The following is a 26,668-nucleotide window of genomic DNA, read 5'->3' on the forward strand; positions in this document are numbered from 1 at the left end:
ATGAGGCCGTTCTGGCTGTACAGTGTGGTAGAGAACAGGACGGACGAGATGCTGCTCTTTGCAACTTCTTACTGGGAGGGGCTAGTAGAGAAGACAGAGCCAAACTCATCCCGTGGATGCACAGTGAGGGGACAAGAGGCAACAGGGACAAGCATGAACATGGGAAACCTTGGTTAGATGGAATTTTTTTTCTTTTCCACCATGAGGGTCATCAAGAGTGGCTGGAAAGCTGCCTGGCAGAAATGGACCTGGGGGTGTTGGTCGACAGCCGGCTGAACATGAGCCAGCAGTGTGCCCAGGTGGCCAAGGCGGCCAACAGCATCCTGGCTTGTGTCAGGAATAGTGTGGCCAGCAGGAGCAGGGAGGTGATTGTTCCCCTGTACTCGGCACTGGTGAGGCCGCACCTCAAATACCGTGTCCAGTTTTGGGCCCCTCAGCACAAGAAGGACACTGAGGTGCTGGAGTGTGTCCAGAGAAGGGCAACGAAGCTGGTGAAGGGTCTGGAGCACAGGGCTGATGAGGAGTGGCTGAGGGAACTGGGGTTGTTTAGCCTGGAGAAGAGGAGGCTGAGGGGAGACCTTATCGCTCTCTCCAACTGCCTGAAAGGAGGGTGTAGTGAGGTGGGTGTTGGTCTCTTCTCCCAAGTAGTTAGCGATAGGACGAGAGGAAATGGCCTCAAGTTGTGTCAGGGCAGGTTTAGATTGGATATTAGGGAAAATTTCTTTACTGAAGGAGTGGCCAAGCATTGGAACAGGCTGCCCAGAGAAGTGGTGGAGTTCCCATCCCTGGAAGTGTTCAAAAAACAGGTAGACGTGGCGCTTTGGGACATGGTTTAGTGGGCATGATGGTGTTGGGTTGATGGTTGGACTGATGATCTTAGAGGGCCTTTCCAACCTTAGTGATTCCTAGTTTTTACTTTCATTAAAAACTAATCCAGCCACCAAGCCAGGAAACATGAAATTATTCCTCTCCCCTGCATTGGTTTAGTGTGGACTTGGTAGTGTTAGGCTAATGGTTGGACTGGATGATCTTAAAGGTCTTTTCCAACCAAAACAATTCTATGATTCTATAAACACTGAAACAAGGGACCAGGGAGGCTGTGGGATCTCTGTCATTGGAGATGCTCAAAACTCAACTGGGTGAGGCTTTGAGCAACCTGCTTTGAGTGTGGGGTTGGGTTCAAGACCTCTTCCAACCTGAATTCTGAGATCCTGTGATATTGAGCATGTATCTTCACTGGCGTGACTCTCTCCTTTCTTACAACCCAGGGGAATGACGATGACCAGCCTCCTGCCTTCAGCAGGAGACGGAAACTGCTATTACATCCTGACAGAAGACTGTGCCTATGGCAGCAAGTACTTTCAAGCTGGCAATGTGTGCTTCTGCAGTGAGAGAAGTTACCTGCGCAACTTCTCCGATGACAGGCCCCCGGCTTGCTTCTTGAAAGTCATCATGCTGGATGACAGCTCCACCGTCACCATAAACGTAGAAATCCTTCAGCCTGTGCGTGAAGAGATGGCTGCCTTCCTCCTGGCCATCGGCAGCCACAATGAACGTTTGAACTACTTCTTGGAGAGGCTGAGCCTCGAAGCAGCTCTGCAGGCCGTGCCAGGCCAAAAAGTGATGGTGGAGGTCGACCGGCAACATTTCCCTGGTATCATCCGCTACATCGGGAGCATTTACAAAAACACTTCGGCTGTGCTGTCTCCGTTTTTCTTCGGGGTGGAGTTACAGGTAAAGTGGCCAAGAAAGTAAGTTGCTTATTTTCTCTTTATGTTTGCATATGTAACGTGCCTTTCTGGCGTGTTTTCAGGGCGAGGGTGAAAACAGAGGGCGCAGCGACGGATCTTATCATGGTACTGAGTATTTCAAGTGTAAGCGGAACTGTGGGATCTTCCTGCCGTTTAGCAGAATCCAGTTTCCTCCCATGCCGGATGATGACTATGTAAAACAGAAGCCAAAACCAGACATGGAGGAGGGGGTTCCTGTGAAAGTGGGAGATGCGGTTAGCTTCTACGTGGACGAGGTCCTCACAAAAGGAATAGCGATGGCAGTTTACAGGGAGGGAACCCAATGGTTCGTTAAAGTTTGTCCGGTAAGAGCAGTCTTGCTGCCTTTTCTTGGTTTTGGGGGATTTTTTAAAAACTATGTTATGGTGGGACGTTAAAGAGAAGCGGAGAGGATGTCCAAAGGGGACATGAGGTTACATGCAAACTTTCCAGGCCTGTTTGAAAAATGGTTTGCATTCCAGGAATGCCCTATGTCTGATCAAGCATTTAGCTGATAGATTTTTTTTTTTTTTTTTTCCTCTCTCCTTTCAGGAAGAAGAAGGAACAACTGACATTTTCAGAGAAATCCCTATGGACTCTGTTGTGAAGGAAAGCTTGCAAAGTAGGTTATCATCAGGTGTGCCTGCCCTGTGTACATTCCTGGGGATTTAGCATTTATTTCTTCTCTGCAGGGTACTGATGAGCTGAAAGTCCAACAAAAGCTTCACGTAGTCCCAATTAAGTTGTGCAGAAGGCAGAGAAGGTCCATAGAAAAGTCTCGAGTTCTGGTTCTCTGCATTAGGCAACTAAAGCTGAGTCTCCCCATTTATCAAGAAGAAGAAGAAAGAGTCTGATTGCAGTGCAGAAGTATTTCCCAGGGGAAAAGCCACCACTGGTTAAAGAGTCTTTAATTTAGCTGTAGAAGGTGGAGCAGGAGCCTTATCCTAATGCCAGACAAACTCAGAAAGACACAGATGCCAGCAGCGATGGTGTGAGTCAGTGGACAAGACAAGAAATCAGTGGAATCTCTCTGTTGCCATCAAAAGACACGGTGCGGCTGTCAGGGCCAGCCCGAGGGGAGCCATCATTAGACTCTTCACTGAGTTGATTCATCTCACTAAAGGCAGAAAAAGAATTTGGAAATAACCCCCCTGCTGCTTTTTCAGCAGTCTGAAATGGCTCTGTAAAGGGCGGCATTAGCTCCGGGGCCAGCGAGGGGCTGGAGTGTGCAGCCTTGAGCAGGGAAACAAGGAGCAGGATCATCCTCTCTCAGCCTGTTCGACCAGCTTGGCCATATCACTGGGAATTACACCTTGTGTCTCTGGTGCTTGGCTTCATGCTTGTCCATGTGGTCTGTAATTTCAAAATAGACCTGGTATTAGGTGAGATCCAGAGGTGTTTGTCATTAGGTGTTGACTTCCTACCTCACCTGCCATTTTTGTATTGCCCACTAGGTTTGTTTTTACCGTATGAGTCCGACATGGGCTTGGGACACCCAAACCAAATGAAACGAGAGATAAGCGAGAGCGGTGAGGAGTGTGAAAGTGGGAATTCCTCCCTGGAGGTGAACTCCATGGTCCAGATCACTTTGGACAAGGGAAATCAGGTGTCGGGAATCATCCGCTGGTTGGGCTACCTGCCCCAAATTAAGCACAAAATGGCAGGAGTTGAACTGGTAAGGAGCAAAATTTTTCCTGCTGTGAGATTGTATATCAGAACGGGCAGGTCTTGGTTGCTGTTCTCTTCTCTTTGAAGACCTTCAGCTTGTAGCTGCGTATCTCACAGCTTGAGCTGGGCCTCTGACGTGCCAGAGCGTGAACTGTGAGGGCAAGCACACAATTATGCTCTCCCTTAAGCTGGGGAGGAGAGCCTGCAGAATGATCACGAGGGTTGGTTTGCTCTCTTCTGGAGCAATGTTACTGGAATGTGGGACAGAACAATCATGAATCCTGCAAGCGGCATCAATATGTTCAAAACATAACCAGAGTAAATGAAAACGGTCAACAAAACGGGACCAAACTTGTACACAGCTCTTAAGATATTAAAAGGCTCTATGAGGGATTGCGCATCATTCGTGGAAAACCTACTCTCATGTTATTCCTCAATGCTCTTTTCCCAGGATGAAGATAAGGGTGTCACTGCTGGTGAATGGCTGGGCAAATACTACTTCCACTGTGCTCCAAAGCGCGGCCTCTTCGTGAAGCTGCAGTCCTGCCAGCCCGACGTTCGCTTCCAGTGTTTGCGCAACAATGACGTGAGACTCGTGGATTATAGTAAGTTCTCTGGGGAGAGGGGAGACAGTGCCGTGCTGGGACAGGGCACACTACAGAGAAGCCCATTGCACAGTGTCTTAATCACTGGTTTAATATTCTTCACTTTCTTTGTTCCAAAAGATGTCAGTTTTAAGGGTGCTGAGGTTGCCATGGTGGTAATTATAGGGAATGCCCCACAAGGTGTCTCATGGCTTGGATGGGCGTACTCTTTGCTGGGTAAAAACCTGGCTGGGTGGCCGAGCCCAGAGAGTAGTGGTGAATGGAGTTAAGTCCAGCTGGCGACCGGTCACGAGCGGTGTTCCCCAGGGCTCAGTTTTGGGGCCAGCCTTGTTTCATATCTTTATCAACTATCTGGATGAGGGGATCTGAATGAGTGCACCCTCAGTAAGTTTGGAGATGACACCAAACTGGGTGGGAGTGTCGATCTGCTGGAGGGTAGGATGGCCCTGCAGAGGGACCTGGACAGGCTGGACCGATGGGCCGAGGCCATTGTATGAGGTTTAACAAGGCCAAGTGCCAGGTCCTGCACTTCGGTCACAACAACCCCATGCAACGCTCCAGGCTTGGGGAAGAGTGGCTGGGAAGCTGCCTGGCAGAAATGGACCTGGGGGTGTTGGTCGACAGCCGGCTGAACATGAGCCAGCAGTGTGCCCAGGTGGCCAAGGTGGCCAACAGCATCCTGGCTTGTGTCAGGAATAGTGTGGCCAGCAGGAGCAGGGAGGTGATTGTCCCCCTGTACTCGGCGCTGGTGAGGCCGCACCTCAAATACCGTGTCCAGTTTTGGGCCCCTCACTACAAGAAAGACATTGAGGTGCTGGAGCGTGTCCAGAGAAGGGCAACGGAGCTGGTGAAGGGTCTGGAGCACAAGTCCTGGGAGCAGCGGCTGAGGGAGCTGGGGGTGTTTAGCCTGGAGAAGAGGAGGCTGAGGGGAGACCTTATTGCTCTCTACAACTACCTGAAAGGAGGGTGTAGTGAGGTGGGTGTTGGTCTCTTCTCCCAAGTAGTTAGCGATAGGACAAGAGGAAATGGCCTTAAGCTGTGTCAGGGGACATTTAGATTGGATATTGGGGAAAATTTCTTCATGGAAAGAGTAGTCAAGCATTGGAACAGGCTGCCCAGAGAAGTGGTGGAGTTCCCATCCCTGGAAGTGTTCAAAAAACAGGTAGACGTGGCGCTTTGGGACATGGTTTAGTGGGCATGATGGTGTTGGGTTGATGGTTGGACTGATGATCTTAGAGGGCCTTTCCAACCTTAATGATTCCTAGTTTTTACTTTCATTAGAAAATAATCCAGCCACCAAGCCAGGAAACATGAAATTATTCCTCTCCCCTGAATTGGTTTAGTAGTGGACTTGGTAGTGTTAGGCTAATGGTTGGACTGGATGATCTTAAGGGTCTTTTCCAACCTAAATGATTCTATGATTCTATAAGTATGAGAGATGGTCAGTAATTTAATACCAGGATAACTGTAGACCAGGGCATTGAATATATGGCAACATATTGTGAGTGGCTCTAAAAACGAGGCCTCGGTGGCATGAATGTTTTGGGGAAGGGGAAGCTGGCAGGAAATGTTGAGGGGTAACAGAAGATAGAAGTCCTGAGCAACAGTCTTTGCAAGGCATTGTGAATGCTGCAAGCAAGGCAGGGCTCTTCTGCCTGTGGTTTTCAGGGCAGAAGAAAAGGTCTTGGTAATTCAGATTTGAATGTGGACAAGTGTTGTAGCCTGGCCTAGCTACCGTATCTTAAATGTTATGTAAATATAGGCTGAGCGCATGGCTCTCGAGAATTGGAGGGGATAACAGGCCCGTGGCCAGGATGTCAGGTGATAACAGTGTTACACCTGGGGACTGAGAAATAAGGGAGAGCTTGGAAAAGGAGAGAGGATTAAATCAATTTTAACATAGAGCTTGATGTGACAGTAAGACTTTTGCAAGAAGGTGCAGGGAAGAGCAGGTCAGTATTTTCATTTGAACAGGAAGAAATTCCTCCAGAGCAGAGAAGACAGTGTGAACTAGCCATTTAGAGGGACATGAGATCACTTTAAACAAGAAGACAGGATTTCTATAGGGACTGCCCAAAAACTGGGAGTAGGGACAAGGAAGAATGTCATAAGGACATGCTGAAGAGAGGGGATTGAATTACAAGGGGAGAATGCTGAAGAAACCGGAAGAGATGAAATTGAGAAAGCGAACTTTTGAAGCTTAAGGAGACGACTGGTCAGCAGGATGAGGCTATTAAAGCACAGTTGCCTGCTTGTCCCCTTGCTACTGGGGTCACAGGTCTTTCAACAGAGAGATCCCAAGCTTGCGTATAACACAGCACCAGCTCGTTTGTAGCTCTTTTTGTCTTTGTTATACTTGGCGTAACGATGGCAGAGGCGTTATGGATTGCTAGGGCATGTCTCTGGTGAAGAAGAGATGGTTTGGTTTTGTCTTGATTTCCAGGAGATGAATTACTGAAGAGACAAGTCTTCATCCCAGCATGGCTGAGTCCCAGCAGGAGCAGCACAGAACAGCGTGGTGCTGACTTCTGAGCAGAACAGATCTCTGGGGCATCGGGGAAGGGCAGAGCTGACCCAGACAAGGTGAGAAGCTAAAGGGAGTTGCTTCTCTCTCTTCTCTTGCAGGAGGGCAGGAAGTTCTTCCACAGGCTCCAGAGAGTTTTCCTCCCCTCAGGAACGAGGCAGCGGTGCATGTCCTGCGAGGGCGGATGAAGGGGATCCAAGGCCACTGTAATTCCTGCTATATGGACGCAGCTCTCTTCAGGTAAGGACCTGCTTGGGTGGTGCCGTTTCATTAAATGACTGCTTTTTTTTTTTAATTGGGCAGAGCCCTAAACTGCAGCGCTTCCCTGGACTTCCAAGTTGGCTGGAAATTTACCCTGTATAGAGCAGAATATAACTGTGTAGGGATGCAGCCTCAATGCTTGCTGCTTTATCTCCTTCCTAATCTGGTAGCTTCTGAGGCCATGAAATACCCCTCGTGAGTACCTAAGGTACCCCTGTGTCTGTCATGCAGGGTGGTGAGAGATCGTAGCTCTCTGGACTTGGACCATGCTGACTCTGTCACTGGAGGTAATGGCTGGACACGTTTCAGAGAAACTTCCCAGGAGGTCTGAGCTTCACTGTGCAGCACTGTTTGGAGAGGAAAAGACTCAGTGGTGCCCCCCCCCCATGAGCAGTTTTGGCTGCAAAGTACGAGATTTCATTCTCTGTGAGCTGTTTCCTTGCTTACTACCAGTGTTTATTAAACCAGATGTGGTTTGTCTCACTGCGGAGACGCACTGGCACTCACCTTCCTGTAATTGCATGCGTAGACTGTTGAAAATAAAAGCCACCGACTGTCACCAGGCACAACGGTTTGGTTCTAACTGTTGCTGCAAACCCATCAAGCTTACACAGCACCCTCTTTTCACAGCCTCTTCTCCTGTACATCCGTGCTGGACTCCATGCTTTTCAAGCCCTTCCCACTGTGTGACAGGAACGTCCAGAGCATTCTACGGGATGAGATTGTTAATCCTCTTCGAAAGTGAGTATAATATGTAGGAATCCTGGAAGTCGTCCATCTGCCTTCATACCTTCTCTGCTGCCCTGCGAGAGGGTACCTGTCACTGAGGGAAAGGGTTACCTGGAGGCTTTCTCCTGCCAGCTACATCCAAGGGTCTTCACATCAGGTTTCACATCCAGTTGTTCCCTTCCCCAGGTTGCGAGGCTGTCATGACTCCTGCCGCATGTGCATGTGTCTCCCCTGCTCAGAAGTAAGCCTTGTGAGCTGTAGTTCTCGGTGAAAGGATGAAAGGGGGTTCCTGGGGTTGAGACCACCTCTGTGGAGGAACCCTGGAGCTGATGAAGCACAGGCATTGCTTTCAGCAGCAGTTAGTCCCAAAGGCAGTATGCAGTGCCGGGCTGGATGAGGGTAGACCATGGCACGAAAGCTAAATTCTCTGGAATTTGTATCAAAGATAGCAGGCTCCTTCCTCATCCTCCCTAGAGAAGTGTGGAAGAGAGGCATGGAGAGCTGATTGAACAGAAGACATTACCATCTTCCTTGAGGACCAGTGTCCTGGCACTGGATTGCAGAAATACAACCTTGGGGCATTCTGTGATGCTGAGATCTGATTGAGAGCAGCCCTGCAGAGAAGGACTGGGGGGTTAAAACTTGGAGACGAGCTGGCAACATTGTGCTCACAGCCCAGAAAGCCAATCATCTCCATGGCTGTATCCAAAGCAGCGTGGCCAGCAGGTCGAGGGAGGGGATTCTCCCCCTCTACTCCACTGTCCTGAGACCCCCCCTGGAGCACCGTGTTCAGCTCTGGGGTCCCCAGCACAGGACAGACATGGACCTCTTGGAGCGGGTCCAGAGGAGGCCACAAAAATGATCAGAGAGCTGGAGCACCTCTGGTATGGAGAAAGGCTGAGAGAGTTGGGGTTGTTCAGCCTGGAGAAGAGAAGGCTGCGGGGAGACCTTCTTGTGGCCTTTAAATATAGAAAGGGGGTTCATAAGAGAGATGAAAAGAGCCGTTTTACCATGGCCTGAAGAGGTAAGACAAGGGGCAACAGTTTTAAATTGAAAGAGAGTACATTTAGATAGCACATAAGGAAGATGTTCCTTATGATGAGGGTGGTGAGACACTGGCCCAGGTTGCCCTGAGAGGTTGTGGTTGCCCCATCCCCGGAAATATTCAAGGTCAGGTTGGACAGGGCTCTGAGCAACCTGATCTAGTGGGAAATGTCCCTGCCCATGGCAGGGAGGTTGGACTAGGTGATCTTTAAAAGTCCCTTCCACCGCAAAGCATTCTATGATTTAAATACACCGGAGAGCTCATCTGTAGCTGCTTCTTGTTTCTAGGACTGGCTTCGTCAGGGCTAGGAGTGTGATGCACCTTAGGGAGCAGCTCACTGAAAAGGGCCAGTGTTCGAGCTTTACCAATGCTGAGAAAGGTAATGTGCTCTCGGGGGGCCTTCCTTGGGCTGCTTCGCTGTGCGCCGCCTCATCCAGCCACCAGGCTGACAACTTAATTGTATGCTTCTCCCAGGCACGTGCATTAATATGCATGCTGTGCTGTTCACTTACGTAAAAATGTATGGGTGAAATACTTTCAGCTTTTAAAACTATACTGGCTTTTCAACTGAAATTTGTCCTGAAGTCTGATGAAAAGATAGGAATTGCTGGGTCTCTACCTGGTGGCAGCCATTGCCAGGAGAGGAGAAGAAGATCTGTGTGAACAGAATTTAAACACGGGAAATTTCCTTGACCTTTATACTTTGAGTTATACCCTAAGTCCATCCCTGGTGTCCCTGCTAGAATCCAGCTTGATTTATCATTTTGCCAAGATCAACTTGTCTTTGAGTTCTGATAAGTTATTTGAGATTCCTCAAAGACTGGTTAAAATAAGACAGAAAACACCTACAGCTGAAACCCGCCAATCTCTGGTTGCAATCCCCACGTTCCCATCCACGCACAGCAAGGCCCCATGTAGTTTACGACGAGGAAATGGATTACACCAATACCAAACATCACTGCAACAGCCTCTGAGTACCTGGATACTAAACAAGTAGCACTGATTCTTCCAGAAACAGCAGGTATCTTGTCAGTGAACAGCACTTATGGTTTGTACTACTGTATATTTATTTTAGCCAGGGGTAGTTTAACTGTTCAGTTTCTTGAATTTCCATAGCTGTCCGTGATTTCACTTTGAGTTTATATTTTTGGTGTTAGCAGTAACTGTCCGTTAAGGTCTCTGAAATACTGTTGCTATGATGGCCCGGCCTGTAAGAGTGCAATATCTGAGGGCTGGTTTGGTTTTTTTTCTCATGCTCACCCTGGGATTTATGCGTTAACCAAGTGCTCTCAGCTGTTAGCCCAATTGTCCCCTTACTTAGAGTGAAAGAGGAGATTTCCAGATTCACAAAATGCTGGTTCATGTTTATCGGGCAGCTTTTGCCTTCTGGATGCAGTGGGGGCACGGCAGCGTTCCTGGTGTGGTGTGACCCATGCCTTTCTCTCACCTTCCAGATCCTGAGGAGTTCCTCAATCTCATCATGCATCAGATCCTGGGAATAGAGCCACTCTTGAAACTGCAGTAAGTTTCCATATCTAAGCCATACAATTTACTCAGGCCAGGCTTGTTAATTACCCACTTCACGATCACCAGGTGTTGCTTGCACCTTTTCATCGAGGCTTTGGAGGCACAGGCTCAGTGAGTTGTGTGCGGCTCCTCTCTGTTCTCCGTGTGGTCTTGCTTGTTGTGATCTTGTCCCAGGTGACGCATCCAGGAAAAAGACAATTCTAAACTCTCCCTGGAGGTGCCGCCCTTTAGAAAATGATGATAAAACCCTTGTCTCATCCTTAGGGAGAGCCAGCAGTGGTTTGAGAAACGTAGCGTCCAACTTCAGTGCGGAGCCAGCAGTATCTGACAGCCTTTGGATGCATTTGGGATGTGTCCAGACTGTCAAGCTGGCTCAGGTCCTGCAGCCTCTCAAAACAGGCAGTCCATGGATGCAGTCGCAGTTTTTCAGGACTCTACAAAGAGGATGAGAGGCTGAAGGAAGCCAAAAATAACTGTGCTGTTCAGGAGCATAGAAGGGAATTGTTGGATTTCTGTGCTCCTTTGTTGAGACGTCAGTCAAGCCGTAGATCGTGGAGTACTCGGAAAGGCTGAGCACAAAGACGACTCTGTGCTGCAGCTCCCCTGCAGAGGGTCATCTGAAGGAAATCCTTTTTCTGCTGGCTCAGGGATGTAGGGGTTGTGGGAGATCTTCTGCACACAGCGCGCCTTTTGAATGCACCCAGTTTTGCTCTGTGGCTTTTGTATGGGCAGTTATAAATAGATCTTTCAGCTGAGACGGATTTTGTGGATTGTGCCGTTAGCGCAGTTGATTTTAAAAAATATTGAAATGTCTTTTAACATTTACATTGACGAGGCGAAACCGAGTTTTGCTCATAGGAGCAGGATGCAATGCTGTGGAGGGATAATGAGACTGAAGGCGGTACTCATATCCTCCTCTCATGACATGTGTTTAGTACTTCTGGGTGGAAAAAGTGCTGCGTGTCAGTGTTGCACCAAGCAGCCCAGAAGCTCTTGCAGGACAAAACCAGTACATTCTCTGGGAGCTCAGATGTTTGTGGCACCATGTAAACAAGCCCCGTGACCACTCCTTGCAGGTCAGGAGGCCAGAAGGAGCAGGACTGTTACTGTTACCAGATATTTATGGACAAACAGGAGGATCTGGTGGTTCCCGACGTGCAGCAGTTAGTGGAACACTCCTTCCTGTCCTCTGATCTGAAGCTAGTGGAGGTGAGCCCAGCTACCTTCCGCCTACGCTGCTATCTGCTGCCTCTTTCTTGCTTTCTCCAACGTACCTGTGCCTGCCAGTGAGCCTGCCGTGGGTCTAGTATGGCTTATATCTAACACTGCAAAGCAGCAGGATACAGCCACAAGAGAGAGGTCTCGGGGAATCCGAGCGTGACCTGGGAAGAGGGCTATGCTTTCCCTGTTGCTGTTTTATGAATAACCGGAGCAGAAAGTCTTTACTCCCAGCAGCAATATGGACAGAAGAGTCCCTGGGGGCTTGTCTTTTCTGGCAGGGTAACTCATTTGCTTTTCTTTTCCCAGATCCCATCTTGCTTCATTATCCAAATGCCACGTTTTGGGAAGGAATATAAAATGTTCAGCAAAATCATTCCTTCCTTGGAGCTGGATATAACAGATCTGCTGCTTGACAGTAAGTTGTTGGGCAATGGTGAAGCCGCCGGCTGGGACTCTGAGCAACCAGGTGACAGGTCTCGCCTCTTTGGGTTGTGAGAAGATGTAAGGTGGGATCATGGTGTGATTCTTCCTCCTTGAACACTAGTTTTGGCAGGACAAGTTGGATTTCAGGTAAGATGTGGAAAAAACACATCCTCTCACCCCTGCAGGTCCCAGGGAGTGCTGCGTGTGCGGCGATGTCGCCACCCTGGAGTGTTCGGAGTGTTTCAAAGACAAGGTATTTGCAGCTACGGGCCTGAAGCAGTTCTGCAGCTCCTGCTCCAGACAGGTATTCATTTTCTTTGGCTGCTCACAAAATCTGCCTTGGTGGCTGACAGCAGATTGAACCCCCCAAAATACCTGCTGTTCCCCTGCTGTCCCTGCAGCCGTTCAGGTTGGGGACAGAGGGGCCCCTTCCTGAGCATCGGTCCCACCGCCTGCGTCAGCAGGGTTAGCTGCCACATGTTACTGAATCCTCTGCTTACACAGAGCCTAAATAAGCACTGTTCCTGCACAGACTGAGCGCTGGGCCCTCCACGCTGTCTCACCAGGAGCATTCCTACAGCTTTCTGGACCTTCTTGGAGGGCGGCAGGCTCCCATCTCAGCTTCTAGCTACCAACCTGTTGACACAATGCCATTCCCTGGAATGTAGGGACCATGGAATTCAGCTCAGTGGGGAATAAACTGGGAGTCTGACCCCTGTGCAATCCTCTTTCTGGCAGGCCAGGTTGAGTTCTGCTCGCTCAGCAGTGCCACCCCGTCATCTCTCCTCAGGTTCACTCCCACTACCGACGCAAAATGCACAAGCCAACTAGGCTGCATGTCCCAGAAGAGTTTCACAGCCGGAGCTCCCGGGGCAGCCAGCAGGTCCCTCGTGAGAAGATGGAGCTCTTCGCAGTGCTCTGCATCGAGACCAGTCATTACGTCTCCTTTGTGAAATACGGCCCCGAGAACGAACACTGGATGTTCTTCGACAGCATGGCTGACAGGCATGGTGAGGACGTGGCGGTGGGCTCGGAGCTTTGATCGCAGCCGGGTGCTGCGCGGTGGGCGGCTGCAAGGGTCTGCAATACTTGTTGCGTAGGTGCTGGCTTCCTCTGAGGCCCTCTACACGATTTAGGCTCTCTCTGGCCCCTGCTTTCAACAGTGACCATTTAAGTAGACCCCAGAGCAGAGCATGGCCAGGCCAAGCACATGCGAGTTCCTCCTAGTGCTTTCATCCTCTGGCTGTGTTCAAACAAGGGACTTGTCGAGCCAGCTGGGACCAGCTGCCACGTGGGCAAGGAGCGTTCTGTCCTTCCCCACTTTGTTGTTGGCCTCCAGATCTCCCAGCTATGGCACTACATTAACTATCGAGCATGATGGTATCTGCTTGAGCTGTAGGTACTTGTCCCTTGGGACCTGGTTTGGACTTTTCTCCTTCTTTCTGGGTTAGGTGATGAAAACGGCTTCAACATTCCCACGGTAACGCTGTGTCCTGAAGTTGCCAAATACCTGGACTTGCCACTGGCTGTGCTGGCCCTGGAGCAGCCTCGGGACATGGATGGAGTGGCCAAGCGCCTCTTCTGCGACGCCTACATGTACATGTACCAGAGCAAGAAGATGGCGCTTTACAAATGACACTGCCTTGGGCTGGTGCCGCAGAGCAGCGAGGCGTTGGAAATGCGAGCTTGAATCAACCCTGCAGCTCGTAGTCGGTGAAAGCAGCCAAGCCTGGATGCACCAAGCTTGCACTTTTGTCTCTTCTTACCTCTTCCAGTGTCTGGTATCAAGCTATCCACGTCAGCCTGTCTAGGTTTCTTAAATCCTGTACCTGGCGTTATCGAGTGATAGTTTGTACTTCCGGCAGACCTGGACTCTGAATTATTTACACTCAAATTTATTCTCACTTCCTACCTTGCCTTTCCACCCTCCTTCCTCCCCAGGCACTCTGCAGCTCTGCGCTACCTCAGAATTCTCCCCAACATCCTTTTCTCCCTGCCAGCCCTTCCTTCCAAAGCTGAGGACCAGCATCTAACCAAAATATGAGCAGTTATCCTCGGGTTTGCAAAGAGCACGAGAAAACCACAGCCTTGCCCTGCAGAAGACATCCTCACGTGGACTTCCAGAGTGAAAAAAAACAGGAGGTGTGAGCTGCACCGGTGTCGTGAAGAGATGGGTCGGGACAAGGGTTTTTCTTGAGGTCTGGGATGTGACCCCGCACCTAAAGCTGCGTCCTTGAATTGTCTGCACTTCCCTTATCCAGCACTAATGCTCTGGCGCTTTTACCCACCATCCCTTATTTTCAACCGTGAGATTAATTGGATGTCTTGAGCTGCAACTATGCTTTAAAAAAATACATATTTTTGTAAAGAACAAAACTGAAAGAAAGATGGAGCAGAGGAGCACCATATGAGCTCATTATGCTTCCTCTTTTTTGCAAAGTCTGCACTATTGCTACATGATCGGGTGGTTTAACCTCACTTTTAGCACTTACTGTCCCATCTTTGCATCTACTTTGGAGATATGTGCCAAAGATCAGTTAACAGAATTCCAAGGGCAAAAATGGAAAAAACGAGCACTTGGATTTTCTGCTGTGACTGCAGGAAGGTTTAGGGTCTCTGGGTGGGAAGTGGTATTCCTTAAGTTAAATAACTTAAATTTGCAAACTGGGGGTTCTCTGCCATTAAGCACATGCTGTCATGGCAGTGGGAAGCTGTTACGGGAATCAGTGCTATGAACTGGGTTGCCCAGATTCCAGATTGCGCTGACAGGACACCAAAACCTTGAGGGCTGCGTCCAGGAGCCCCAGATGTGCAGCCATAATCTCCCTCCTGCTCTTTTTTTTCCCCCCTCTTTAATGCAGGGTGCAGTAATTGTAATAATGCAGCCTGTAGCTTTGTATCGGTCCTCTTGGTTTGGGCCATGTGATACGTGTGGATTAGGATCTTTGCTGACAGCAGGGTTGTGGTGCTAACTAGGACCTCAACAGCTTGATGGCTGTATCGGCTTTTTGGCGTGTCCTTTCTTTCTGTATGTGGTGGCTACAAAGGACAGCTGGTGTGTAACGAACCCAGATCATTAACTCACAGTTAATGTTTAGAGAGCGATGCTGTCTGATTCAGCTTCCAAATGTCCTTGCTGAGCATTTGGGCCTCAACACCAAGTTGACCATGAGGCAGCAAGATGTCCTCATGGTAGAGAATCATAGAATCGTTTAGGTTGGAAAAGACCTTGAAGATCATCCAGTCCAACCATTAACCTACCTTACCAAGTCCACACTAAACCAATTAAGGGTAGTCATAATTTCATGTTTCCTGGCTTGGTGGCTGGATTAGTTTCTAATGAAAGTAAAAACTAGGAATCATTAAGGCTGGAAAGGATCTCTAAGATCATCAGCCCAACCATCAACCCAACACCACCATACCCACTAAACCATGTCCCAAAGCGCCATGTCTGCCTGTTTTTTGAACACTTCCAGGGATGGTGACTCCACCACCTCTCTGGGCAGCCTGTTCCAATGCTTGGCCACTCTTTCAGTAAAGAAATTTTTCCTAATATCCAACCTAAACCTCCCCTGGTGCAGCTTGAGCCCATTTCCTCTTGTCCTATTGCTAACTACTTGGGAGAAGAGCCCAACACCCACCTCACTACAACCTCCTTTCAGGTAGTTGTAGAGAGCGATAAGGTGAACAATGTCCTGGACTACATTCAGAGAAGTGTTGCCAGTGGGTCAAGGGAGGGGATCCTTCCCCTCTGCTCAGCACTGATAAGGCCACACCTGGAGCACTGGGTCCACTTTTGGGCTTCCCAGTACGAGAGAGATGAAGAGAGTCCAACAAAGGGCCATGAAGATGAAGGGACTGGAGCACCTCTCCTATGAGGAAAGGTTGAGAGAGCTGGGAGTGTTCAGCCTGGAGAAGGTTCAGGGGGATCTCAGCAATGTCAGTAAACACCTGAAAGGTCTTTGCACCTGCAAAGAAGACCAAGCCAGGATCTTCTTCATGGTGACCAGAGGCCATGGGCACAAACTGAAACACAGGAGGTTCCCTCCGAACATCAAGAAACACTTCTTCACCGTGAGGGTGACAAGCCCTGGCACAGGTTGCCCAGAGAGGTGGTGGAGTCTCCATCCTTGGAGATAACTCAAAGTGGTCCTAGGTGAAGCCAAAGCACCTGAGGTTGGGAGTCTGTCTAGGGGTAGGAGGGATGGTGGCAGATCTAGCAACAGATCGTCCCGAGGATGGGTTTGCCCTGCTCCCACTTGTGAACTGACTTCGGCCTCTGGCTGATCCTCTGTGGCCGTGGAGAGGGCCGAGGGGCCGGACAGTGCTGCTGTCGCACTTTCTTCATCTACTTAAAGCTGCTCTTCATTCCTTCTCTTCTAAGAACTCAGGACAATCTCTACTCAGGTATGCTGGGCTCTTGTATCTCTGGTGCTTCTGCTCTAAAAAAATGTAAGTTTTAATAGCAAACTGCTCTTGGTTTTTCTTGGGAGTGTTTCTTGGGGTTGTTTTGGTTTTTTTTTTTTCCCCCTCCCCCCTCTCTTAAAACGCTAAGTGTGATACAGTGCCCACAACTGGAGCATCGCAACAGGGATATCCAGCCTGTTAGGTGTTTTTAGAAACAAGAGACCATCATCAGGCCTTGTTCATTAAGCTCTTTAATTGCCACCCCCACCACGTGCTGCAAAGATCTAAACCATGGCTGTTCCTAGGAGGGCGTGCAGTGCAGGCAGAGGGTTGGTGCCTGTGGATGTGCAGGTATGTCTCACTGGGGATTTCCCTCTTGCCCTCCCTCACTGCACCTTTCTGCTGGGTGGCTCAGTTCCCAGTCTGTCCATTTTACAAGCTCAGGGGAAAAGATTTACCATCTCCCCGTTACAGATTTGGGCAGGATTAGAGAAAATACGCATGTCTTGTGGAAGATTCAGTCTGTGCAGGTTTTTTTACCATTCCATGCAACAACTTTTCTTGACCCTGTCTTGATAAAGCCTTCAACCAGTCATTGTCTGGGCATGAGACCAATGCCCAATGGAGCTACAAAGGGATTTTGACTGGAATTAGGGGCTTAGGATGCCACAAAATGGGGCTGTGAGGCACCCGCTGGGTGCATTGCTTTATCATTCCAACTTTACTCAGTTATAAACTGTGAAGTGAAGGATGTTGAATTAAACATTCAAGCTGAAGGCAATGAGTGTTTCGAAGGACCAGGGCAGCCATGTGGTGTGGCTGTAGCCGTAGTGGATAAAAAGGCCTTTGTTTCATTTTTTTGCTTTGAATCAAGTTAATTACAGGGATTAGTGCCACGCTTCCTCTATGAACATCAGCTTAGAGAGTTGCAGGCATCACCCTGGAGCCGGTGTCATCACCCTGGCACCAGCCTCCACCCCATCATGGGAACCCATACAAAATGGAAAGAATGTGGCCACAGAGCCAAAGCTGAGAATAGGAAGCACAAAGTGCATCTGCCACGGATGTCCCCCAGGATGTGGGTTGGGGACCAGGCTGGCCCTTCTCATGGTGGACCCCTTCTTGTGCACTCAAGACTTGGTCTCTGGTGCCACTGCAGAGCTTCAGCATTGGCTGCCACCTCAGACGGCGCAGGGCTGGCAGGGCCACCAAGGCGGGCAGCGCTGCCGTGGCAGAAGGTGCAGGGCTGGCAGGGCCACCAAGGCGGGCAGTGCTGCCATGGCAGAAGGTGCAGGGCCACCAAGGCGGGCAGCGCTGCCACAGGAGAAGGCACAAGGTTGTCAGGGCCACCAAGATGGGCAGTGCTGCCATGGCAGAAGGTGCAGGGCTAGTAAGGCCACCGAGGCAGGCAGTGAAGGCCCATCACTTCCAGAGAACATGTGGGCAGCTGCCTCCCAGCTCTGCCTGCCCCATCCCACTCTTCTCAGCTTTGCTCCTGGGACCCCAGGGAGAGCTTCCAGTTCCTCCAGGGTCTTCAGATCAGCACCATGCAGCAGCAATGTCATTAGAACCATTAATTCCCAATTAGCTGGTCTTCAAATGAGCGCAGAAGAGCCGGCCCCAGGCAGGGGCTGTGCCCAGTGTGGGCTGGCACAGGGTGAGGGGTGAGTGGGGACCCCGTCACTGGCTGGCCTGCCTCAGCTCGGTGAGGAGGCAGTGCAACCTCTCTGTCATGGCCACCTGGCAATGGGAGCGAGAGGGGACAGTGAGCGTACGCTCCCCAGGCAGGACTGCAGCCCCATATCCACGCACTGCTGCAGCTCCACAGTGGAGCCACACTGGCTTTGCTCAGGCCACCGGGGCCGGGCGGGGTTCCTGGGTGGGTACCGATGGTGCCTGGCAAATGGTGGACGTACCGGGTAGGGCTGCGGCTCATGGAGCCGTCGATGAATGGGGTTGAGCAGGCTGAGGGACGCCTGCGCGTGGGTCCTCACCTCTGGCAGGCTGGGCAGCGGCTCACACACCTGTGGGACAGAGATGCGGGACCATGTCCATGTCGGGTGCTGACCACCCAGCCCCAATCCCCAACGAGCCAGCTCAAGGCTGGACTCCGACGCCACCATGTCCAGGTGATGGTGGCCCCCCCCCACCCCGATGTGACAGGGGACATCTCAGATGCAAGGAAACGCTGGGGTTTAACCCTTTGATGCTGCCATTACTGCCAAGACACCATGGCCCTGGCTTGGTTCTTCACCCAACGTGGGGAAGGACAACCCAACACCAGAAGGCGGAGCCACCCCTGACCTGGCCATCTCTGAAGTACGTGCAATGGAGGGGCTCCACGGTGGTGGGCATGACCTTGCTGGCCTCGCCAAGCCGCCCCAGGACGTGGACTGCCAGCTCCTGCCCTGCGCTGGGCGAGGGCTCCTCCTCCAGAGCCATGAGGTCCATGAAGGGATGACCTGCAGGGGTGCCAGGTTAGGGGCCAGTGGGTGCACGGGACACCAGGGACAGGGTTATGGAGCAGAAGGGCAGGCCAGTGGGGTAGCACCATGACAAGGGGTCCCAACTCACCGGCAGCGTCATAGAGCCGATAGAACGTCTTAGTCCCTGGGATCGTCATCTTCTCCTCCTCTTCTGTGAGTTTCAGGCATGGGGAGCCATTGACCTCCACCAGCTGTAGGAGAAGGTTATGGGGATGGGCACCTTATTTTTGTCACAAGTACCAGCTGGGGACCGTGCTGAGCTCTGTCCCCTCTATGTGTGTACCCGCACTGGGGGGGGGCGGGGAGAGACCACTGACACCAACCAGCTGAAGAAATCATTAAAAAAAAGAAAAAAACAACCAACCTCAAAGTTGGACATCCTGCCTCCTCCTGCCTGCAAGCTTGGTGCTGTAGCAGTCTCATGACTGTTATTTCCAAGAAAGATGACAGAGATGGTGGGATCGAGTGCACCCCCAGCAAATTTGCAGATAACACCAAGCTGAGTGGTGCCATTGATTCCCTTGGGGGAAGGGATGCCATCCAGAGGGACCTTGACAGGCTGGGGAGGTGGGCCTGTGTGGACCTTATGAAGTTGAACAAGGCCAAGTGCAAGGTGCTGCACCTGGGTTGGGACAATCACAATCATGGATACAGGCTGTGCGATGAGTGGATTGAGAGCAGCCTTGCAGAGAAGGACTTGGGAGGGTATTGGTGGATGAAAAAGTGAATGTGAGCCAGCAATGCGTGCTCGCAGCCCAGAAAGCCAATCATCTCCTGGGCTGCATCCAAAGCAGCGTGGCCAGCAGGTCGAGGGAGGGGATTCTCCCCCTCTACTCCGCTGTCCTGAGACCCCCCTGGAGCACTGCGTCCAGCTCTGGGGTCCCCAGCACAGGACACACATGGACCTCTTGGAGCGGGTCCAGAGGAGGCCACGGAAATGATCAGAGGGCTGGAGCACCTCTGGTATGGAGAAAGGCTGAGAGAGTTGGGGTTGTTCAGCCTGGAGAAGAGAAGGCTGCGGGGAGACCTTCTTGTGGCCTTTCAGTACTTACAGGGGGCTTGTAAGAAAGATGGGGGTAGACTTTTTAGTAGGGCCTGTAGTGACACGAGACAGGTCAATGGTTTTAAACCGAAAGAGCATAGGGTTAGACTGGATATAAGATGTTATTTACGATGAGGGTGGTGAGACACTGGCCCAGGTTGCCCTGAGAGGTGGTAGATGCCCCATCCCTGGAAACATTCAAGGTCAGGTTGGACGGGGCTCTGAGCAACCTGATCTAGTGGGAGATGTCCCTGGCCATGGCGGGCGGGGGTGAGAGGGGTGTGGGGGGGTGGTGGACTGGATGATCTTTAAAGGTCCTTTCCAACCCAAACCATTGTGTGATTTGATGCTGTTGGCCTTGCAGCAGAGTCCCTTAGGGCTGGAGCACCCTTTGCTACTTGGCCCCAGCTGGGAGAAGCCGGGGAGAAGCCGGGGAGAAGCCAGGGAGCCCCACGTGCCAAGCAGAGCAGGGAGCTGCCAACCCTACCTTGTAAACGCAGCCCAGCGACGGCTGCAGGGGACATGTCACCAGGTGTGTCCCGATGCCGATGATGTTGATCTCATTCCCCTGAAGCAGCAGAGAAGACAGCGGCCATCAAGCACAAGCCCGTGCCAAAACCAGAGCCACAGGGCAGGTCAGAGGATGCTCTGCCTGAAGTTGCCCGGTGTCTGTCTGTCCGTCTGTCCCACCCAAAAGCCATTTTTTTTTTCCCAGCCTAGAAAGTCTTCTCTGTTCTCACCCAGGGAGAAAGTCCCAGGTGACTCTCACGTCCACCCCACGCATTCCAAACCTCAGCGGCGCCAGCGAAAGCCAAGGTGACGTCTCAGCCCCGACAGCAGCTACCTCACCTCCTGGCTGAACTTCTCCAGGCTCTGCTCGCTGATGTCATTGCTGACAGCGATAGGGATGGTCTCAAACCAGGGCACCTGAAAGCTGGAGAGGAGCAGGGGAGTGAGCGAGGGGTTTGGGGGGGGACACCCCTGGCTTTGCTCGCAGCACCCTCCCTGAGCAGCGAGGGCTCCCGCCCCAGCAGGACGAGGTGCTGGGTGCCCAAGGTGGGGAAGCTGGGGACTGGTGGCAGCCAACCCAGGTTTGGTGGAGGACTCACTGAGCGCCGCAGGCTCGGAACACTCGGCGCATCTCCTTGGATTGCTGGGCCAGGTCCCCGCTGTCCAGGCGCACCCCGATAGCCTGGTACCCCAGCTGGTGCAGCGCCAGTGCCACGGCACAGAAATTCGGCAAGCCGCTCCTGGCATGGGCGAGGAGAGGGTTAATGTCCCTTGCCTGGTGGGACAGGGACACAGGGCAGGTCCAGCAGCGGGTCCAAGCCCTGCATCACGCAACAGTGAAGCGCAGGGATGCTGCCAGGTGGCAACGTCCCTCCTTCAAAGCCACCAAGCAAAGAGGGACATGTCCATGGGCAACGCCACGCTGGGCAGGAACTGGTGTCCTCACCTCCTGACGCAGTACGTGTCCAGCAGCCCCTGGAAGTCCTGCGGGAAGGCGATGGCGTAGGACACAAAGGCGGCCAGCTCGCCCCGGTTCGCCTTCTCAGGGGGAGTCTGCAGCAGCTCGCACACCCGCCCCAGCCACGACTCGGCCAGGGCCGGGAGGTCCACCGGTTCTCCTCCTGCCAGCGGCGGCAGCTCCTGCCCAGGGGACACGGGCATTGCGCACCCCCGTGGCATCCTCCACGGCGCCGGAAGCGCGGCCACGGGTAGAGCATCCCATCCCCGTCCCCTGCCCAACCAGTGACGCTCACCCGGGGCTGCACCTCCTCCAGCGAGGTGAAGGACATGATGAAGGAGTGGGCGATGGTGCCGCGTATCGGAATGCCATAGAGCTTCCCTGCCAGGACGTTACTGGTGTAGTCAAAGCCTGCGAGGAAGGACGGGACAGGGACACAGGTGACGGCGTGGCCACGATGCCGCGGGGCGCCGCGGGGCAGCACTCACCCCCAATGTAGGAGTACTTGGAGGCTGAAAGGGCACCGTCCGGCCCCTGAGCACGACGGAGCCCCATCTCCATCAGCTTCACATCCGGGCCAGCAAGGAGTCGGAAGCGAGTGGCGTTGGTGGCTACCAGGCTGGTGGGGGGACGAAGGGACAGGTCACAGCAAGCCAGGCTGAGCATGGAGCCAGCGCAGAGCCAAGAGTCGGGGGGCTCCGGGACCCTCGCTGCGCGACCGCAGCCGATGCATGGGGAGGAGGCAGCGGGACTCGGAGGATTTAGCACAGCGGAGACAGACGCGGTCCCCGGCAGCTGGGGGACCAAAGCAGGACGCGTCCCTACCTGGCGTAGCTGAGCAGGCACAGCAACGTGGTCTCCAGCATCTGCACCACCAGCAGCGGCCCCTTCACCTGCACGAACGGGACCTGCGGGGACAGCCGGGCGGTGACATCATCCTCCCCAGGGATATCAGGAGCCGATGGCCCCAAAGCCCCGCTGGAGCAGGGAAGGGTACTGAGCGCATCCCACCCTGGCAAAGACGACGGAACCTTCCGGCATGGCAGAGACGGTCACCTCTGAGGCGTCCAGGGTGGCCAGGTAATCGAAGAAAGCCTCCTCCGTGGTGCTGGGCAGGACGGAGCGCAGGTAGGCGACGTCTGCGGGGACAGAGCTCAGCGGGCACCGGGGTGGGCTGCTCCCCCGAGCCACCGTCCTCCCGTGGCACAGGTCAGGCCAGAGGGATTGAACCCCCCCGCCATGCCAGGGGCAGGTGACAGCTCGCGGGCAGGGGTGTCCCCAGCCCTTAGAGGGTGCCGCGGCCCCCCCCAAGTCCCCTCTGAGGGATTGTCCATAGGAGCGCTGTCCTGGAGGGTGCTCTGGCGTCCCCCCAAGTTTCGCTGAGGGCTGTCCATGTCTGTGTGTCCCCCCCCATGTCCCCCAGTTCCCTCTGAGGGATGTCCCTGTTCCCCCAAATCCCCCTGAGGGGGTCTCCTGCTCCCTCTAAGGGATGTCCTTGTCCCCCCTGAGCTGTCCCACTCTCCCCTAAGGGCTGTCCCTGTCCCCAGCAGGACCCTCCAAGGGCTGTCCCTGTCATAGAATCGTTTAGGTTGGAAAAGACCTTTAAGATCATCCAGTCCAACCATTAACCTACACTACCAAGTCTACTCTAAGCCAGTCAAGGGTAGACTAGACCAAACCATGTCCCAGAGTGCCACATCTGCCCGTTTTTTGAACACTTCCAGGGATGGGGACTCCACCACCTCTCTGGGCAGCCTGTTCCAATGCTTGACCACCCTTTCCATAAAGAAATTTTTCCTAATTTCCAACCTAAACCTCCCCTGGCGCAGCTTGAGCCCATTTCCTCTTGTCCTATCGCTAACTACTTGGGAGAAGAGACCAACACCCACCTCACTACACCCTCCTTTCAGGTAGTTGGAGAGAGCGATAAGGTCTCCCCTCAGCCTCCTCTTCTCCAGGCTAAACAACCCCAGTTCCCTCAGCTGCTCCTCATCAGCCCTGTGCTCCAGACCCTTCACCAGCTCCGTTGCCCTTCTCTGGACACGCTCCAGCACCTCAATGTCTTTCTTGTATTGAGGGGCCCAAAACTGGACACAGTATTCCAGGTGCGGCCTCACCAGTGCCGAGTACAGGGGGACAATCACCTCCCTGCTCCTGCTGGCCACACTATTCCTGACACAAGCCAGGATGCTGTTGGCCTTCTTGGCCACCTGGGCACACTGCTGCCTCATGTTCAGCTGTCCGTCAACCAACACCCCCAGGTCCTTTTCGGCCAGGCAGCTTTCCAGCCACTCTTCCCCAAGCCTGGAGCGTTGCATGGGGTTGTTGTGCCCAAAGTGCAGGACCCAGCACTTGGCCTTGTTGAACCTCATACAGTTGGCCTCAGCCCATGAGTCCATCCTGTCCAGGTCCCTCTGCAGGGCCATCCTACCCTCCAGCAGATCGACACTCCCACCCAGTTTGGTGTCACCTCCAAACTTACTGAGGGTGCACTCAATCCCCTCATCCAGATCATCGATAAAGATATTAAACAAGGCTGGACCCAAAACAGAGCATGGGGAACACCGCTCGTGACCGGCTGCCAACCGGACTTAACTCCATTTACAACTACTCTCTGGGCTTGGCCACCCAACCAGTTTTTCTACCCAGCGAAGACTATGCCCATCTAAGCCATCAGCTGCCAGCTTCCCAAGGAGAATATTATGGGAGACGGTGTCAAAAGCTTTGCTAAAGTCCAGGTAAATGACATCCACAGCCTTTCCATCATCTACCAGGCGGGTCACCAGGTCATAGAAGGAGATCAGGTTGGTCAAGCAGGACCTGCCTTTCATGAACCCATGCTGGCTGGGCCTGATCCCCTGGTTGACCTGCACTTGCCTGTTGAGTTCACTCAAGATGAACCTCTCCATAATCTTCCCCGGCACCGAGGTCAGGCTGACAGGCCTGTAGTTCCCCGGGTCCTCCTTGCGGCCCTTCCTGTAGATGGGCGTCACGTTGGCAAGCCTCCAGTCATTAGGGACCTCCCCTGTTAACCAGGACTGCTGACAGATGATGGAAAGTGGCTTGGCAAGCTCCTCCGCCAGCTCCCTCAGTACTCTCGGGTGGATCCCATCTGGCCCCATAGACTTGTGAGTGTCCAGGTGCCATAGCAGGTCATTAACTGCTTCCTCCTGGACTATGAGGGCTCCATTCTGCTCCCCATCCCTATCCTCTAGCTCAGGGACCTGAGTACCCTGGGGATGGCTGGTCCGGCTGTTAAACACAGAGTCAAAGGCGGCGTTAAGTACCTCAGCCTTTTCCTTGTCCTCGGATCACTCTGATCGATGTCCCTGTCCCCCCCAGGTCCCCCTGAGGGGTCTCCTGGTCCCTCTGAGGGCTGTCCCTGTCCCCCCCAACACCCTCCGAGGGCTGTCCCTGTCCCCCCCCAGGTCCCTCTGAGGGCTGTCCCTGTCGCCCCAGGACCCTCCGAGGGCTGTCCGTATCACTCTGATTGAAGTCCCTGTCCCCACCAGGTCTCCCGGTCCCTCTGACGGCTGTCTCTGTCCCCACAGGATCCTCTGAGGGCTGTCTCTGTCACTCAGATCAATGTCCCTGTCCCCACCAGGTCCCCCTGAGGGATCTCCTCGTTCCCCTGAGGGCTGTCCCTGTCCCCCCAGGACCCTCCGAGGACTGTCCCTGTCACTCTGTGGGCTGTCCCTGTCCCCCCCAGGTCCCCCTGAGGGGTCTTCTGGTCCCCCCAAGACCCTCCAAGGGCTGTCCCTGTCACTCTGATCGATGTCCCTGTCCCTCCCAGGTTCCCCGAGGGGTCTCCTGGTCCCCTCAAGACCCTCCAAGGGCTGTCCCTGTCACTCTGATCGATGTCCCTGTCCCTCCCAGGTCCCCCGAGGGGTCTCCTGGTCCCCCCAAGACCCTCCAAGGGCTGTCCCTGTCTGATCGATGTCCCTGTCCCTCCCAGGTTCCCCGAGGGGTCTCCTGGTCCCCCCAAGACCCTCCAAGGGCTGTCCCTGTCACTCTGATCGATGTCCCTGTCCCTCCCAGGTTCCCCGAGGGGTCTCCTGGTCCCCTCAAGACCCTCCAAGGGCTGTCCCTGTCACTCTGATCGATGTCCCTGTCCCTCCCAGGTTCCCCGAGGGGTCTCCTGGTCCCCTTAAGACCCTCCAAGGGCTGTCCCTGTCTGATCGATGTCCCTGTCCCCCCCAGGTCCCCCGAGGGGTCTCCTGGTCCCCTCAAGACCCTCCAAGGGCTGTCCCTGTCTGATCGATGTCCCTGTCCCCCCCAGGTCCCCCGAGGGGTCTCCTGGTCCCCTCAAGACCCTCCGAGGGCTGTCCCTGTCTGATCGATGTCCCTGTCCCTCCCAGGTTCCCCGAGGGGTCTCCTGGTCCCCTCAAGACCCTCCAAGGGCTGTCCCTGTCTGATCGATGTCCCTGTCCCCCCCAGGTCCCCCGAGGGGTCTCCTGGTCCCCTCAAGACCCTCCAAGGGCTGTCCCTGTCACTCTGATCGATGTCCCTGTCCCTCCCAGGTCCCCCTGAGGGGTCTCCTGGTCCCCCTGAGAGCTGCCCCTGTCCCACCGGGCGGTCCCCCCGTCCCCCCCCGAAGCCTGTCCCTCTCCCCCAGGTGCCCCCGAAGGACCCCCGGAGGTGTCGTGTGTCCCCCCCAAGCCCCACGCACCGGCGGCGGAGAAGCGGAAGGCGCGGAGGCAGCGCAGCCCCTCGGCCAGGCCGGCGCCCAGGGCGAAGGCTCCGCCGAAGGGCCCCCGGCGGAAGAAGAGCTCGGCGGTGGCGGGGGCGCGGTGCCGGCCGGCCCGCCAGTGCCCGTAGGCCATGGTGAGGTGGTAGAGATCGGTCAGCGGCGCCATGGCCCCGGCCGCGCCGCCGCGGGGCAGCCTGGGAGCGGCGGGAGGCGGCGGGCAGGGCCGCGGGTGCGCGCGGGGGGGCGGGGCCGGCACGGGGAGGGGCGGGCACGGGGGGCGCGGGGCTCCAGGGGTGGCTGCACGCGGGGGACAGGGTGCACGATGGCACCGGGGATGGCAGCAGACGGGGGGCGCGGGGCACGATGGCACCGGGGATGGCAGCATACGGGGGGCGCGGGGCACGATGGCACCAGGGATGGCAGCAGACGGGGGACACAATGGCACCAGGGATGGCAGCGCACGGCAGACATGGGGCACAATGGCACCGGGGATGGCAGCACACGGGGGACAGGGTGCACGATGGCATCAGGGGTGGCAGCACACAGGGGGTGCGGGGGCACGATGGCACCGGGGATGGCAGCAGACGGGGGACACGGGGCACGATGGCACCAGGGATGGCAGCACACAGGGGGTGCGGGGCATGATGGCACCGGGGATGGCAGCACACAGGGGGTGCAGGGCATGATGGCACCGGGGATGGCAGCAGACGGGGGACACGGGGCACGATGGCACCAGGGATGGCAGCACACAGGGGGTGCGGGGCACGATGGCACCGGGGATGGCAGCACACAGGGGGTGCGGG

General features: G+C 54.0%; 2 protein-coding genes across 2 annotated transcripts; one reads left to right on the forward strand and one right to left on the reverse strand.

The window, feature by feature from the left end:
- On the forward strand, nucleotides 1–13,523 carry LOC104027591 (ubiquitin carboxyl-terminal hydrolase CYLD). Its single transcript, XM_075704796.1, is given in 16 exon segments — nucleotides 1–129; nucleotides 132–172; nucleotides 1,269–1,734; nucleotides 1,814–2,095; nucleotides 2,322–2,391; nucleotides 3,224–3,444; nucleotides 3,889–4,042; nucleotides 6,668–6,806; nucleotides 7,458–7,568; nucleotides 8,889–8,980; nucleotides 10,056–10,122; nucleotides 11,205–11,337; nucleotides 11,656–11,764; nucleotides 11,958–12,076; nucleotides 12,563–12,782; nucleotides 13,224–13,523. Coding segments are annotated over 16 exon segments (2,538 nt in total). The 3' UTR covers nucleotides 13,409–13,523.
- Nucleotides 13,524–17,859: 4,336 nt separating this feature from the next.
- NAPRT (nicotinate phosphoribosyltransferase) lies at nucleotides 17,860–26,031 on the reverse strand. The gene is made up of 13 exons (XM_075705605.1): nucleotides 25,845–26,031; nucleotides 22,187–22,314; nucleotides 22,001–22,083; nucleotides 21,664–21,794; nucleotides 21,471–21,586; nucleotides 21,164–21,357; nucleotides 20,817–20,957; nucleotides 20,557–20,641; nucleotides 20,195–20,275; nucleotides 18,754–18,856; nucleotides 18,484–18,641; nucleotides 18,096–18,203; nucleotides 17,860–17,919 (listed from the first exon to the last, which is right to left on the reverse strand). Exons 1-13 carry the CDS (start codon nucleotides 26,029–26,031, stop codon nucleotides 17,860–17,862), a joined length of 1,575 nt encoding a protein of 524 aa, XP_075561720.1.
- Nucleotides 26,032–26,668: the final 637 nt, after the last annotated feature.

This window comes from Pelecanus crispus, chromosome 2, assembly GCF_030463565.1.
Source record: "Pelecanus crispus isolate bPelCri1 chromosome 2, bPelCri1.pri, whole genome shotgun sequence".
In the NCBI taxonomy this organism is placed as follows: domain Eukaryota; kingdom Metazoa; phylum Chordata; class Aves; order Pelecaniformes; family Pelecanidae; genus Pelecanus; species Pelecanus crispus.